The 15,278-nt window shown below is 43.5% G+C and overlaps 2 protein-coding genes across 2 annotated transcripts; both read right to left on the bottom strand.

Annotated features, from left to right (window-relative positions):
* Nucleotides 1-266: 266 nt before the first annotated feature.
* Nucleotides 267-7,218, bottom strand: LOC123038938 (disease resistance protein Pik-1). The gene is made up of 8 exons (XM_044462310.1): nucleotides 6,677-7,218; nucleotides 5,676-6,550; nucleotides 3,916-3,941; nucleotides 1,957-3,833; nucleotides 1,715-1,834; nucleotides 1,151-1,336; nucleotides 990-1,052; nucleotides 267-794 (listed from the first exon to the last, which is right to left on the bottom strand). Exons 2-8 carry the CDS (start codon nucleotides 6,503-6,505, stop codon nucleotides 594-596), a joined length of 3,303 nt encoding a protein of 1,100 aa, XP_044318245.1. The 5' UTR covers nucleotides 6,506-6,550; nucleotides 6,677-7,218; the 3' UTR covers nucleotides 267-593.
* A 1,505-nt stretch (nucleotides 7,219-8,723) lies between these two features.
* LOC123043436 (glycerol-3-phosphate dehydrogenase SDP6, mitochondrial) lies at nucleotides 8,724-14,964 on the bottom strand. Its single transcript, XM_044465888.1, has 7 exons — nucleotides 14,510-14,964; nucleotides 13,015-13,488; nucleotides 12,196-12,527; nucleotides 11,445-11,605; nucleotides 10,668-10,926; nucleotides 9,110-9,407; nucleotides 8,724-9,035 (listed from the first exon to the last, which is right to left on the bottom strand). Exons 1-7 carry the CDS (start codon nucleotides 14,883-14,885, stop codon nucleotides 9,028-9,030), a joined length of 1,908 nt encoding a protein of 635 aa, XP_044321823.1. The 5' UTR covers nucleotides 14,886-14,964; the 3' UTR covers nucleotides 8,724-9,027.
* Between the last annotated feature and the right edge of the window lie 314 nt (nucleotides 14,965-15,278).

Raw genomic sequence — 15,278 nt, 5'->3', positions numbered from 1 at the left:
GGCCCAATATTGCAGCCCGGACCGACCAGTTTTGCTACCGGTCCTGGACCGTCCGGTCCGGTCCTGAACGGGCCACGAGCGGGCCCAAAAGCCCGCTCGTTCCGTCCAGCCTGATATGTAGTAGAAGCATTTTTTTTCTCCTGATACTTCCATTTGGAATGAGCTTGCAACTTGTATGTCTTCCGATCAAACAAAGTCATCTTCCAAATGAGGTCGAGTACTAGAAGGAAAGTATGAATTCAGTAGACAGATGAACGCCAATTTTGTTTTCTCAAATGGGCATAGCAATACTTGGCATAAGCATAGCAGAAACAACCAAGTCCGTTCCTCAAACAAAGAAACAACCAAGTCTTAATTAACATGTGGAAATGGAAAGGATAATCCAAACCCGCCAGGGAAACCCGCTGTCGATGCCTGATCTTCATCATATACATAGACTACGGGGCAAAAAACCTGGCGCATCACACTATCCTATTACATGCCAAATAGTAGCAACAAACAGTTTAAGAAGTCCAACAAAAGTTCAACCGATCACAAACCACAGCAAGGCAATTGCCTCATTCTCGGCCAGAGCCATCTTCTGAAGCACCACACTAGTGAGAAGAACTGCCGGCGGACTTGAGGCAACCGAAGCACGCCCAAGGCCTCCTCCTCCGTCGAGCCGGCACAGGAGCAGGCATACCGGTGGAGGCCTCACCGCTTTCTGCAAGTCTAGCGACGTCGACTGTGTTCTGGGTCTCTGGTGGAGTCGTCTCTGCTGACCCGACCTCGGCTTCTTTGTGTTCCTCTGCCAGCTGAAAATAAACGAGGCAACTTGTGTTATTAGCGTGACTATTAATTTTTCCGGAATTTTTTCCCCTAATTTCCCTCACGCTAATAACCATTCAGTGCATCTAGATCCGTGCAAGTAACCACTCCATTTTAACTTAATCAACGGCTGAGACTATAATAAAACACAATAGGGTGATGGAGTAGTAAGCATTTAGTACCTGTTCCTGTTGATCTGCCTGAGATTCTTCTTCTTCCTCCTCGTCTTTCGCGTAGAGGTCTTGCTAAAGAAAAGAAAAAGAAGCAAAGCTATAATTGGGTCACTGGAAACTCGAAACAGAGTAATAAGGAACATGGATCCGTCTAGCTAGTAGTAACATACAAAATAATTGTAGTTGACCGCTGGATAGAAGGCGCTGACACCGTTAGTTGTGATGCTCCATGGTGATGGACGGTTGGGAGGGACGTTGAAGGCTTTGCGCCACCCCATTGCTGCATCAACATCAGTGTCGTGCCACCCCACTGCTGCATCAACACTGGCGTGGTTGGCTTTGCGTTTCTTGTCCGACTGAAAAAATGTACAAGGAACTCATTTTAGGCAGTATCAAAAGGTGTAATGGTACCTGTTGAAACGGACGCTTTGTTGTCATGGGACTACATACATAAAAGAGATAGATAAGGTAAATGGAAGACGGCCGATTAGTACAATGCAGAAACTGCAGCAGAGAATAATAGATGGAGGGAGGGGTGGTGCAAGTATAGCACCCGGGCGCATGGCGTGGCACGGTGATCATCTGGTCGATCGAGCAGCTGAACTTGGTTCCTCTGCTCAGGATCGAGCTCTTCTCCGACGCGGTTACCATTGTCGTCATGGAACTGGGATGAAAAGGACCAACCACGGGGCTTATAAAAGAAGGTAGCTAGCAGGGAGTAAAGCAGGTAGTACCTCGTGTGCTATCTGTTGGGAGCTCGATCCTTCGTCCTCCTCGTCTTCCACGATTATCTGAGTAGACGTACCAACACTGGCAGCACGATGCAGAGGGGAGGCTGGTTCTTTTTTCATCATCTAAAAAAGGCCAAACGGGTAGCTGTTATAACAAAACACTAAAGTTGGCACGAGATAGATAGATGTAGATAGATAGAATGATAGATAGATAGATAGATAGATACAAAAGCATGTAGTAATACCCTGTCTTCAGCATGCTTTCCGAGATGAAGGAAGGGGCGGTTGGGATGGTTGTGGATTGCTCCGCTCAACGCTGCCTCCATCTTCTCCACATTAGCGAAGACCACCACAAGCAAAGGGAGGTTCCTCAGGGTACAAGTAAAGTCAAAATCAGTGACGGCATCCTTCTCCGTCAAGTTCCGCATTGTGCCCACCGTAATGGATTCAAGGTTCTTCATACTTCCCGGCAGAAACCAGAAAGGTGCATTTATCCCGCAGCTCCTCAACTTGGGGAACACACCATCAGCAAACTCCATGCCTGCCGGTATCCACAGATCATCCAATTTAACAAGCTCTGGCAACCCCCCAAGGTTTATCACATCCTGCTTCTTCATAGGATATACATCAATTTTTAGTTTGGAGAGGTTCGGAAGCAGAGAGGACTTAATCCACGGCGGGAGCCTACTGAACCTGGTCGATATGGACAGATCACCTAGCTGCTGAGGGGGCTTATAGTCTTTCCAGTAGGTGTCTGCCTCCGATTTCGACCACCCATACAGGCCCTCAAGATGTAAGATTTGGAGTTTCCCAAGCTCGCTTAATGAATCCGCCAAAGTTTTCTTCTCATTCAAATCTCCCATTAAATGACAGACCAGCACCCTCAGCTCTTTCAGCTTACCGAGTTCTTCAACGAAGGTAGAAAATTCACCAGTTATACTCAAATATAACTCTTCCAGGGATGTCAGGTTCCCTATCCATTTCGGCACTTTTATACCTACATCTTCCCTGGTACCAGCGCTCCGGCGGTCCCTGTCAACTCGCAGGCGCTTCAGCTTCCTTAGCAAACTATTGCCCTGTGGCAATTCTTTTATCTCGGAGTTCCTCAAGTCTAGTGTCTGCAGAAACTTTAATTCTCCTATATCTTTTGGGAGCTCACTAATACTTGTGTTCTCCAGACTCAAGTATCTCAACAGATGTAACCTTCCAAGATGCTTAAGATGACAGTTTTCCAGAAATACGCAGTTTTCCAAGTCTAGAACATGCAGCACTTGAAAGCTTGAAAGTGGTGGCATCATACTTTTATGACACCTGCTGGCATAACATGACCTCAATTTTGGCATGCTTGTGTTGGCAAAATGGTTGTGCTGCTCTTCATCTCTTGTTTGGACAGCTAACCTACGAACATTATTGCTTTCTGAAGTTGAGTATTTCCCATTATTATCCACTATGGTAACAAAATTTTCTTTCTCTGACAACCAACAAATTGTATCAAGTACCATATCGTGAACACGGCAACCATATATGACATTCTCTTCTTTGTGCTCTACAGGAAGGATCAGGCTTCTATTTACAAGTTCACCAAAGTATCCTTCTCCAATCTCAAATAACCGTTTCCCTGGCTCTTCACTGACAAAGCCTTCGGCTACCCACATCCATATCAATGTCTCTTTCATGATGAAAGCGTCCTCTGGAAATATGCTCAGATGCAATACACAAGGCCTTAGATAACAAGGTAGATCATCATAGCTAAATAATAATATCTTTCTCATGTTATCAATATGTGTGTTATCTGTATGTCTGAAACCAATAGAGTTGTATACCGTTGACCAACCCTCCACAGGTTTACCAACCAGGAAACTAGCTATTGCAATGATAGCGAGCGGCACACCACCACATTTCTGTAGAAATTTTTTTGATACCTCGGAAGTCTGCCAATTTTCTTTACCACCAAATAATCTTTTATTGAATAGTTCTTCAGACAAATCATGAGAAAGTGGTTTTAGCTTGTAGACATCACCGGTGTTTTCTGCGACTTCCTGATTGCGAGTAGTTGTGATTACTCGACTTCCATGATTGTTATCAAACAAAGCACATTTGATTACTCGCCACGATGAAGTACCTATACACATGACAGAGCAAGAACCATGCATTAGTTAGTTCTGAACTATGCAGAGTGTCCATTAGAAGAACAAGATGTATACCAGCCACTTGGATAAGGAATATATATCTATACATGTATATGTTATCATTCAATTTACAAAAAAGGTGCAACAAAGAAGGAATGGCGGCGTGAATTTGATTGATTTCATTTATATCAACAACGGTTCTCATTAATCCCCAAACATAGGCCCAGTTCTTTTCGCCCGGGATTCTGCAGAATCAAGATTCTAGAAAATTCTCCGAGAATCTGCTTCTCCCAGAATTCGGCGTCGAGTTCTTTTCTGAGATTTTAGTTTGAGATTCTGAAAAGAGTTGTGTGCTGAAATGTCGGTAGTACCCCTTGACAGAAACTGTTTGATGAATTGTTAACACTTTGTTGTTTCGAACAATACCTTGTCAAATGTGAGTGAACTAAAAGTAGAACGAATAATCTCAAGGCACAAGACTAGCAACATTAGCACTGAACATCAGAATTTATTAATGTAGTGACATTCCATACAATAGCAAAGATTCACAGTACCGATATCACCTATGAGCCAAAGCCAATTTCCGGCAATAGCACCAATATACAGCAGCATTGACAATATCAACAAATTATTTTAGCACGATCCATCCATCTAACAAATTAAAACAACCAGTCTATCCATCCATCTAACAAATTGAACAATATGTCCATCCATCCATCTAACAAATTGACACATCGATTCATCTATCTATGCAATAGTTTTTTGCATCTATCCAATTTAGCTAAAAAAAGAACAGAGAGTTGGGAGAGAGAGGATGGATCGCTCTGGAGGAGTGGAGGAGCTGTTGATGTTCGGCTGCAGCTTCGGGATGGAGGCGCCGTCGGTAGCCAGTGCAGAGACCCGACGGCAGCTTCTGCGTGTCCCGGTGGCAGCAGATGGCAGAGGGGAAGAGGGCCCGCAGAGGAAGCTGGACTCCGGCGGGAGTGGGGACCGGCAGCGGCGAGTACCTGGCCGGCGGCGGCTAGGGCCACGCCTGCGGCGGCGAGGTCCGGGACGGCGAACTGGGGTGGACGGCGGCGCTGAATCCTAGCGGGCAGCCCTGCACGAGGTCGCTCGATGCGAACAGATGGGCATCGGCCGTGGATGGCTCGGTGGCAATCTTGCTGTAATAACGTGCTGCAACAGGGGCACTCTCTTAATTCCAAACGTTTTCTTTGGTGGGACTTACTAAAATCCTGAGATTCTGGGAAAATCCAACTATTTTGGAGATTTTGGATTGCACTGGGATTCTGTAGAATCCTCTGAAGATTTTGGAGATACAATCCAGTTCTTTTGGCGTAAGATTTTCCAGACAGAGATTCTCCATAATCTGCTGAAAAGAACTGGGCCATAGTTTTGCATGAGAAGCTCGCATATTAGATTTATTTCTGAATTCTGCCGAGAATGGTTGGTACCTAATGATAGAAAAAAAACAGGAAAGCAAGAAAAAAAATCTACTTTCTTTTGTAAAAAATACACCATGATTGAATAGGCCGTCCAAATTAAAATTTAAAACATCTCAAATGAAATTGACAACATGTTGCTTCATTAGATTCAACGTTGTGTTATGACGCTAAGATTGACCACCTGGTTGATAAAAGTCAACTCCATAGTACTAGACTTCGAATTATTGGTACTAGATGGCATCAATCATAACATGTAGACCCACATTGTGTCAACACATCTAGCATCTTAAGTCCTACATATCCTCTATTTGGCAGATTATACGAAAAATTAGATAAACGTGCCATTTTTTAAAACTATATAAACATGATTGAGGTGGACACCCTTCGAACCTGACATTCTGAAGTTGTTCTCGGAGTTTTTCGACAAGTTGTCTTTCATCCAGTGTGGCTACATCGCTGGTACGCACGCGCAGTTCCAAGAGGATGTCCTTGAGAACTTTGCTCACTTCAGGATTTCGACCCACCGGAACAAAAGCTTTGTGAACATATTGCGTTTCAAGACTGTCGTACACTGCCTTGGCAAGAGTTGTCTTGCCGAGTCCTCCAGGTCCGACAATAGAGACTATCTTGAGCTGCTGATTTGACACATTCCCATCACCAAGTGCCGGCCTCTTGGTTAGCTCAATCCGAGCGGCTTCAATGCCAACGAGCTCTTGCTGATCCTTGTACAAAGCCAGCATACGAGGGTCAACCTTGGATTTGTTAGCTGGATTGACAACAACACCGCCGACTTGGCATCTGGCACGCCGGGCAGCCACCTCTTCGGCAAGTTTCTTGAGAGCCTTAATGTCATTGGCGATCTGATGGCGGCCGCTGGCTTTGGTGAAATAGCCGGTCATCATCTCCATTAGGCATTTGAGCTTGTTCGAGTTGGCTGCTGGATCAGATCCCTCGACGTACAGCAGAAAGTTGTCAACGACATCCTCCATGTCGTACGACAGCTCCCTCAGTTCATCTGCCCAGATCTTGACCTGCCGATTAAGGCTGTCCCTTGGCACCTCCGCCACCTCTGTAAGGGCAGTGTGCATGCTCTCCATCTCTTTCTTAAGGGACTCAACGTCTTCCTTGACGCCCTTCTGTAGCTTGTACTCACCCGCGACCAGCTCGACCAGCTTGGGAAGTAGTCTTCCCATGACACCGGTTACCACCTCCATCACCATGGTTGGCTCTCAAATCTCAATGTATGGATCCTCTAGGAAGAAAACCTGGTTGGAAGTTACAAGACAGGAATCCGATGTAGGAAAACCAAAAGAAACTGTTCTCTCCACCGGCCACCACCTTTAATTTTGCGCAATGCATGAAAGCAAATAAGTACGTGGCTGCTTAATTACCTGTATACAACCAAGCAGAGCATAGCTGCGCAAGGCACCCTCGCCGTCAGATCCAACACCAAGGAGCTCCCAGAAAAGATCCCCAAGCTGCACCGGCAGGCTCTTCACTTCAGGCAGCGACCGCCTCCAAAATCCAAATGCTAGCTAGGTCTGCGCGCCGCCCCTGCGGGCGTGCTTGCTGGGAGCGGGACGAGACGAGCAAGCGTGGGACGGCTACACAGGCGCCATGGTTGGTGGGTTTTGGTGGAGCAAGAGCAATGGTGGTGAGTGGTGACGGGTGAGAATGAGATGGAGGTGCCCCTAACTCGTTCTTGAGATCTGGCCGCTTTGATGAATGATGAGGTTGCACTGTGGGACGGGTCACTCCTGACTCCTGAGACAGTGCATGCATGCATTATTGGTCGGAAACTGCCTGGAAGCACGCCGCTCCCACAGGCGAAAACCCTGTGTTTGTTTTCTGAACCACGCTGTAGACGGGAGGTGCTCCGTCTTCTCAGCCACATCTTTTTACCCTGATATTTCCCCCTCCTCTTGCCCTCTCTTTCACTTCCATGCACACTGTATACGCGCATAATCCTATCTCTCATACATTATTGCTCGCCTTTATCTCAGCAAGCACGCCAGAAGCGGCAGCGAGCACGGACCCAGCTTCTGGAGGTGTCTCTCAAGTGCACCCCATGAGGATGAGGATGAGGATGAGATTGGACTGAATGCGTTTCCCCCACTGTGGGTTTCGTGTGAAACTAGGTCCCACTCCCACCGGTAAAATTTAGAACCAAACTTCCGGATTTTAGAACCAAACTTTTCAAGTTTAGCAGGGCTCCATGCCTCCATGAGACTTTGATCTCAATGCATTATGCCATGGGACATTGGTCTGCTCTGGACAGACTGGACTCTGGAATTCGTGCTACTACGTACACAACGAGCATCATTTCTTTGGGCGTAGTCAACTGTCGAGCGGACAAGCATCGTTTTTTCGCACTGTTTTTGTCGTGATTTTTGAACTGTTTAATGAAAAATAATATACCGTTACATATCAATTGAATAGGATAAACTGTTTCATGTTTGGTCGTTTTTCCAAAATCATTACGGCTTATAAACAAAATTCAAGAAACAAAAAATTCATCAAATGTTTTTATGAAAGAAAAAAAATCAAACCATATAATATGCCGTTGGAAAGCTATCGATTAACCCAAACATTTTCATATACAACAGTTTTCCAAATTTGCTACGGTTTTTAAGAGCAGTTTTCAGAAAAAAAAAACTAACACAATTTTCGACCTTTTTTACCCTAACTGCTAGTACACTCCACCGGAATAGATACCTGGTCTTTGTTGACAAGCTTTATGCTGAGAGTGAAGAAACTATTTTTTTTCTTCTTTTTTTCCATAGTCAAGCTAACTGTCAGGAATGAAAAATAGTTGACTGACAGATATTGCGGCAGTTTAGCAGTAAACTACCGGGACTGAAGATATTAAAATTTTCTTTAATTGTTTTTTCCCAGGTCACACTAACTGTCAGGACTAAAGAATTAGTGGCCTTGGTATTACCCTTTAAGAAAAAAGAAAATGAAATAAAAAACAAAATGAGATTTTCTAAGCAAGAATGAATTGGTGGCATTGGTATTGTCCTTTAAGAAGAAAGAAAATGGAAAAACAATCTAAAACAAACAATGAAACATTCACACAATTTACACAAAATGGCTTTTTTTTAATAATATGCAAGAATAAGCATATAATAGTTTAATTTTCTAAAAAAAATTCCTAAAAGTTGATGCATTAGTCGCATTGGTATTACCCTTGAAAAGAAACAAAATGAAATAAAAACCAAAACATAATCAAAAGAATGATGTTTCCTAAAAATGAATGAATTATGGTATTGCCCTTATAATGACATTGGCATTACCCTTTAAGAAAAGAAGAAAATAAGAAGAAGAGGAAGAAGAATGGCAAAACAGTTCTGGTTATTAAAGTGGGTTATCCAAAACATTTTAACTTTACGCATGTATGAAAATCTGGTTAACTGAATTAAACTGAAAACAATTTCGAAAAGGCAAAGCAATAAGATGATTAAACATGGTTTCCATGCTGGTTTTCCAGAGACCTCAATCCACCTTATTTAGCCCAACTAATTTCCGATATATATCCAACTATGACATGGTGATGATCTTATTTCACTACAAATTTGACACGTAACCACAGTGTAGACAGGGAAAACAAAAGGATAATCAGGAACCAGCACACATGCATCGAATAATTTCTGTACTGGAGCCTGCTTTGTTGAAGTTTAACCGCATAACTGTTTGCGCAATTGTACAACCCCACGCTTATTCACAGTAGTTATATTTTCAGTCATTGCCCTACAAAGGAACAAACATCAAATTTCAAGCTCAATTGGATGTATAAAAGGGGACCGCGTTAAAAAGAAACTCACCGTTATGTTTCCCATCTCTAAACTGCGCATTCTTCGATGACTTGAAGGTCCCCAAGAATTCTATACCCTTCTGCAGTTCAAGTTTCCGCCTTGCCTTGTCCCACTTGTGCTCCAAAGCTAAGATCTCAATGATCCGGGGTAATGCTCTCCCTGCAGCATCTGTGTCAAGGAAGGCAAGCCGGCATCTCCTTGCAACAAAGTCAACTGCAGACTCGCAGTACTCGTGGCGAGCACAATATGCTACTTCAGCTTCTAAGAATGGGTATCCGTGAGCAAGTCGCTTTCCCAAGCCTTCATTCTGGAAAATGAATCCATTAACAGATAATGAGGATTTGGTGCAGTAACCACAGATTTATAGTAGAATAAAACAAGCCTGGGTTGCAGTTGCATTATGATGAATTATGTATACAATCGTATGCTGGGCTGTATAAGAGCATGAATGCACACTAGCTGATTCAGCATAGTTACATTGCATAGTTGAACACTGCAATTACATACATTCATGCTGAACAGTTGACATCCATTGAGGCTAGCTACGCAATCCCAGATAGTTAAAAGTCAGCACAAGAAATGTACACATGGGCAGCTCATATGAAAGAGAACTGAGTGTAGTATGTACAAATCAAATAATAAAGTTCTATAAAACAAGAGGAAATGGCTTTGGAAATGCAAGAGATGCACTGATACAAACAAATCAAATAGCATCAACAATTATAGGTTACCAGTACAATTTCAATGGAAATATTGAACTAGTTCAGAAATTTAGAGTCGAAACAGAAATTTATTTGCCATCATTAAATTTCAGAGAATCCTGAACATTCAAATTTAGGCATCGTCAACTATGATGCATACACTGTTTATTTAAGGGAAAGACTAAGTGCATTTTCCAAAGAACACATAAGCAAATCAACTATTTTAACATCACATTGTCATCCTATTGCTGTCCACAGAAGAAAAAAGTGGAGAAGCAGCGGAAGATACAGCTCATTCATTGTGTGCAAAGAATTGCATGGTGCTCATGGAACCAACAAGTTGGAGAGCATCAAGTGTGTGTCATTCATTGAAACGGTTTGTCATCTACGACACTGTGGGAGCATGGGTCTTTAAATTTCTGGTGATTAAAAAACAAAAACTGAGACAAAATGTCTCCTTCATGTCTTCCTTCAGCATTCATTACTTACTGAACTGGGCCTCATGTCAGTGCCACATCATACCAGATTGATCCCAACTACAAGACGTTAGCCAGTTCATAAGTTGAGACCTCACGATGCGTCCAATGAACATTCGACTTTGTCAATTTTTAATGTGGTAATGATGTGCAGATATCTCATGCATCTGCGTGATACAATGGTCAACATAGGAACACACCAAACAGATGGCCATATTGTGCATGATTATATTGCGTTTCTGTTCCTGAATATTCTAATTTGATGTAAATAAATACTTCCCAGTAGGTGCTCATCTTTGAGGCTTGAATTAGAAAAGGCAAAATATAACTTTTTTCCTACTTGCAAACATAGCTTGCGTATGTAAGTTGCTATAGTTGAGGGACACAAACCTGGGCAATTGCAGCCACTCTTTCAGCCAAAGTTCCATATGCATGTGACAGATGTTTCGATACAGCACTGTCCATTGCACCTGGAATAACTTTTCCACCATATGTCTTCTTCATTCGCTTATAATTCTGAGCAAGCACAGTAAAAGATGCAGGATCCCATCCATATCCACCAATTATATGCAAATGATCAGTCACGCAGCCATTTGCTGGCTTCAAATTCCCTGACTTTATTGCTGCATTAAGAGCATCTTCAGCCATGCTGAATAAACAAGCTCATTAGCATACAGCAGCGTAACCTAAACATATGCTGCACATGCTAAACATATGCTGCACCCATATAGCCTACCATCCCATGCTAGTATTAGCAGGCAGCCTATGCATTAAGCCCCGACTAAAAATACATGAAGTACTAACGCAATAAATGACGGTCCAGTTAATTTCCCACAATAATCATTAAAACAATGTACTACTCCCTCCGTTCCTAAATATTTGTCTTTCTAGATATTTCAACAAGTGACTACATACGAAGCAAAATGAGTGAATCTACACTTTAAGATATGTCTACATACATCCGTATGTGGTAGTCATTTGAAACGTCTAGAAAGACAAATATTTAGGAACGGAGGGAGTACATACATAATCATCATGGTATGTATTGGGGATAAACAACTATCAAGATATGAATGATAGTAAATCAGGCAAAAACTTGAGTGAGCGAAACCAGCTTAATTTATCATGTGTGCACAGAGCAAAATTAGCTACTGTGGAATCCTTTACCTTCTATACGTTGTCCATTTTCCACCTGTGATTGTTATTAACCCTGGGTAGTCTTCAAATACAACATGATCTCTAGAAATACTTTCCGTGTTCTTTGCTGATGGATCCATGGCCAATGGGCGAATACCACTCCATGCAGAAAGAACATCTGAACGCCTCACCTAATATGGAGAATGCAATTACTTCCCCTTCTCCCTTGGTTGGAAATTCCACACGATGAAAAATATGAAAATACAGCAAAAAATATATACAAAAAGGACTAATGGTTGGCACATGGCTAGTATTACAATACAAAAGAACATCTTGAATGCATAGCAGTGAATCAATGACCAAAGTAGTGCAGAGCAAAATAACCCAATTACAAACACTTTGGAATGTACTGAGTTTAGCAATGCAAGATTTCAGTACTGAAAGTTAGGTAGGCATTGCTTAAATGAAACACTACTTATTGCTGGAAGATTGATATAGAACTTTGAATGCACTACAGAACCCTAGACATGTGCATTTTTTCATAGTTAATGAATTGACAAGTTAACTTTTCCTCAAGAAATATCATAACATTCCAGAGTTCATCCGTGCATTCTAAGTTTCTAACAAATGGAGCAGACTCTAGATTGATTATCATGTATAAGGTCTAGCTTGAGCATGTCACCCGCATACTCAAGCATAGAATCTAGGAGGCGTAAAGAAGAGTTTAGAGTGATGGAAAAACAACTTTCAATAAAGGTTACACATATGCTAGTACACGAACCTGAACATTAAGATAATCACATATTGCATCCAATATGAACTGTATTTCATCTTCATGTGGTTCAGGAAGCATTGTTATTGCTGTACTAGAATCAGTTGTCCCAGCAACCGTCCTTCCCAACCATGGCAGCATGAATACAACTCTACCATCTTTGGTCTTGGGGACAATTAACCCCATCCCTTCAGGGGAATAATAATCAGGAAGTACAATGTGCACCCCACTGCTCGGAGCGATCATGGGTACTACGTCACTGTTGGCCATCTTCCTTACAGAATCACAGAATGCTCCTGATGCATTAATAACCACCTTTGCAAATGCGTCGAATTCCTTACCTGACACACAAAGCCAGAAGTTAAGTAACTACGTAAGATGACTGCATAGCTATCCAGATAAGCACAAAAACCCCAGATGATAATGCCACACTACAAAAAGTACTGTCAAGTAAAAAATACAAAGATATAATCCAATTAGCACAGTATGCTGTTGCCCTTATTCGGGCTTAACAGATTACATGTTGACTTGTATACGATAAGTTAACTACAGTTTTATGGTAGAGCACAAGAAAGTTCTATCGGTGCAACTACCACTATTTGAGCGTTGAGACTAGAAACTACTACATCATTTGACAAAATTTATTCACATTCTCGTGGTCTACATGCTTAAGATATCTAAATGAACTTGAAAATAGAAACATTCCACCCGTAAATCCATGTTTAATGAAAAGACGCACCAGATCATAAAATAAGATAACCCGAGTCATACTTTAAAGTGATTATATCCTTGATATAGTGCAAAGAGAAAAGACATACTTTATTCTACCTGATAGCGTGTCACGGATGCGTGCACCAATGATCCTCTCTCCTGATTCATCCTTAATGAGGGAGACCACTTCAGCATAATTGAGAACAGCTGCACCAACAACTGCAGATGTGCATGCCAACCCCACATTCAAACGAGAGTCGTTCATTTGACCATCATAGTAAACCACGGTTCCTCGAAGGCTACGGTCACCATCATTCCTTGCAAGGGTCGGGAAAAGTGCAACTGATTCTTCTACAGAATAATACCGTGATAAATGTAGCAGCCTTTTGCCAGCGACAATATCATAGAACTTCAAACCAAACCAGTAGTATACAACCTCAAACCAGTTAAAGCAAGGAGTCATGCATGGCAGAGCATGACATAAGTGGGGAGCATTCTCAATAACTTGCTTGCGCTCCTTGAGAGCGTGAAAAACCAGTTTCAGCTGCCCATAATCAAGATTGAACACTGCCTTCTCCAAGTAACGCACACCTGTACAAATGAATCCAATGCAAAAATGATGAACCATGCTATGGTCTATTGGTCATTCAACCCAATCAATATATGCTCAAGCTCACAGATTTAATATGGACACATTCAAAGATTTTAAAAAAAGATGATTATCAATGTTGCATAAACATGAATACATGTCCAAATAGAAGAAAAACAACTTCGCCGTACTAAACAACAAAAGCCGTACTTCAAAAAATGCCTGGTCTAAGAAGTACGTACTTTTTTCTCTCTTTCTTTAGAAAACAATCACAGTGCACAAAGCAACTGAGTTATTAATGACTGATCTATGACGAAGCTCTGAACCTTATAGAAATGGGTCATCAGTATGATCACTGTACTGACTATTGCTCTTCAGTGGCTCTCACACGACCAGACTTTTGAATACCAGTACCAATCAGAAATCGGGTGTCATTACAGTAAGATGGTTTTGGTGTGCGAATACTTGTCACTTTGATCTCCAGGCACTTATCCAACGAAACTTGCTGCTCCCTCCGATCCACATTACTTGTCGCTTTTTTAGTACGATCAGAGGGGGTACTAAATTCTGAATGATACTGGTATCAAGTGTGTATGTAATTAGAGCCAAACAATATCGATAGCTGGAAAATTAACTGTGCTGTGTACATATTTTAAAACATGTACCGGAGTGACCACCAAATTTAGGGTGCTAGTAACAACAAATGTAGCATTTCATTGTCCCAGTAAACGGAAGGGGATAGTTAAGAAAGTGGTCACTGCCAGTATATAAAATCGGCAAGCCCTGACCCACACTCTCGTTCCCATTGAATCCGTCTCCACTAGCTTAATAAGATGGGAGAGTGACCACTGGCCTGGACCACCAAATCTAGTCGGCCAAGGACTTCTCCAGAAGATTCAGCGTTAACGCTCCGAAAGAACGGAATGCAGGAGGGCTAAATTAAAACTGCAAACGAGGAGGATCTACGCGCAAAAGAGGGGATGAATCTCCGGAGGGGCCCTAGGGTTGGAGTAGAGCACGCACCGCCGTGGATGAGCTTGGTGGATCGGGAGGAGGTGCCGGAGGAGAAGTCCTCGCGCTCGACGAGGCCGACGCGGAGGCCGCGCGTGGCGGCGTCAAGCGCGACCCCGCAGCCGGTGGCGCCGCCGCCGACCACTAGCACGTCGAGCGGCTCCGCGGCAGTGGACCCGGCCAGCGCCGCCCGCTGCGCGGCGCGCGGGGGCGGGCCGCCCGCGCCCGCGGCCGAGCCGGCCCGCGACACGAGCTGCCGCGCGGAGTCGAGGGCCGCGGGGGACGGGTCGGAGGCGGACGCCGGCGACGGCCAGGCGGCAGCCGCCGCGGCCAGCGCGGAGGTGGCGGCCAGGGCCGTGCCGGCGCCGCGGAGGCGCCACGCGGCCATGGTGCGGCGTGCGGGCGCGTGGGATCACGGCTCGGGGTTGCGGGGTCGCACCGTCACGAGGGCGGGCGGGCGGCTGCGGGCGCGGGGGAGAAAGTGGCCTCGGTATATTCGGTGGAGCCGTGGACCTGCGCGATTTTGGTTTTCTTTCCCCACTTTTCGGAAAGGGGTCGCACGGGCGCGCGCGGTCCAAGAAATTGTACACGATTTTTGGGTCATTCAGATTCTCGTTGATTTTATTTTTTCTATGTATACTCCCTCCATTCACAAATATAATACTCCCTCCCTTTCCACATATTTGTCTTTCTAAAGATTTCATAAAATAACTGCATACGAAGCAAAATGAATGAATTTATATTCTAAAATATGTCTACATACATCCGCATGTTGTAGTCC

This window comes from Triticum aestivum, chromosome 2B (assembly GCF_018294505.1).
Source record: "Triticum aestivum cultivar Chinese Spring chromosome 2B, IWGSC CS RefSeq v2.1, whole genome shotgun sequence".
Classification (NCBI taxonomy): domain Eukaryota; kingdom Viridiplantae; phylum Streptophyta; class Magnoliopsida; order Poales; family Poaceae; genus Triticum; species Triticum aestivum.
The sequence above is the reverse complement of the archived record's forward strand: the minus strand, read 5'-3'. Positions and strand labels throughout refer to the sequence as shown.

What these genes read in the sequence shown, in the direction of transcription:
- LOC123038938 (XM_044462310.1), bottom strand. Translation starts at nt 6,505, where the DNA reads ATGGTGATGGAGGTGGTAACCGGTGTCATGGGAAGACTACTTCCCAAG. An exon ending in CCCAACAGATAGCACACGAG is followed by an intron (nt 1,337 to 1,714) that starts GTACTACCTGCT and finishes ACATTTTTTCAG; the next exon opens with TCGGACAAGAAACGCAAAGC. An exon ending in AGGCAGATCAACAGGAACAG is followed by an intron (nt 795 to 989) that starts GTACTAAATGCT and finishes GTTTATTTTCAG; the next exon opens with CTGGCAGAGGAACACAAAGA.
- LOC123043436 (XM_044465888.1), bottom strand. Translation starts at nt 14,885, where the DNA reads ATGGCCGCGTGGCGCCTCCGCGGCGCCGGCACGGCCCTGGCCGCCACC. An exon ending in CATCCGTGACACGCTATCAG is followed by an intron (nt 12,528 to 13,014) that starts GTAGAATAAAGT and finishes TTTGTGTGTCAG; the next exon opens with GTAAGGAATTCGACGCATTT. An exon ending in GTGATTATCTTAATGTTCAG is followed by an intron (nt 11,606 to 12,195) that starts GTTCGTGTACTA and finishes TCTCCATATTAG; the next exon opens with GTGAGGCGTTCAGATGTTCT.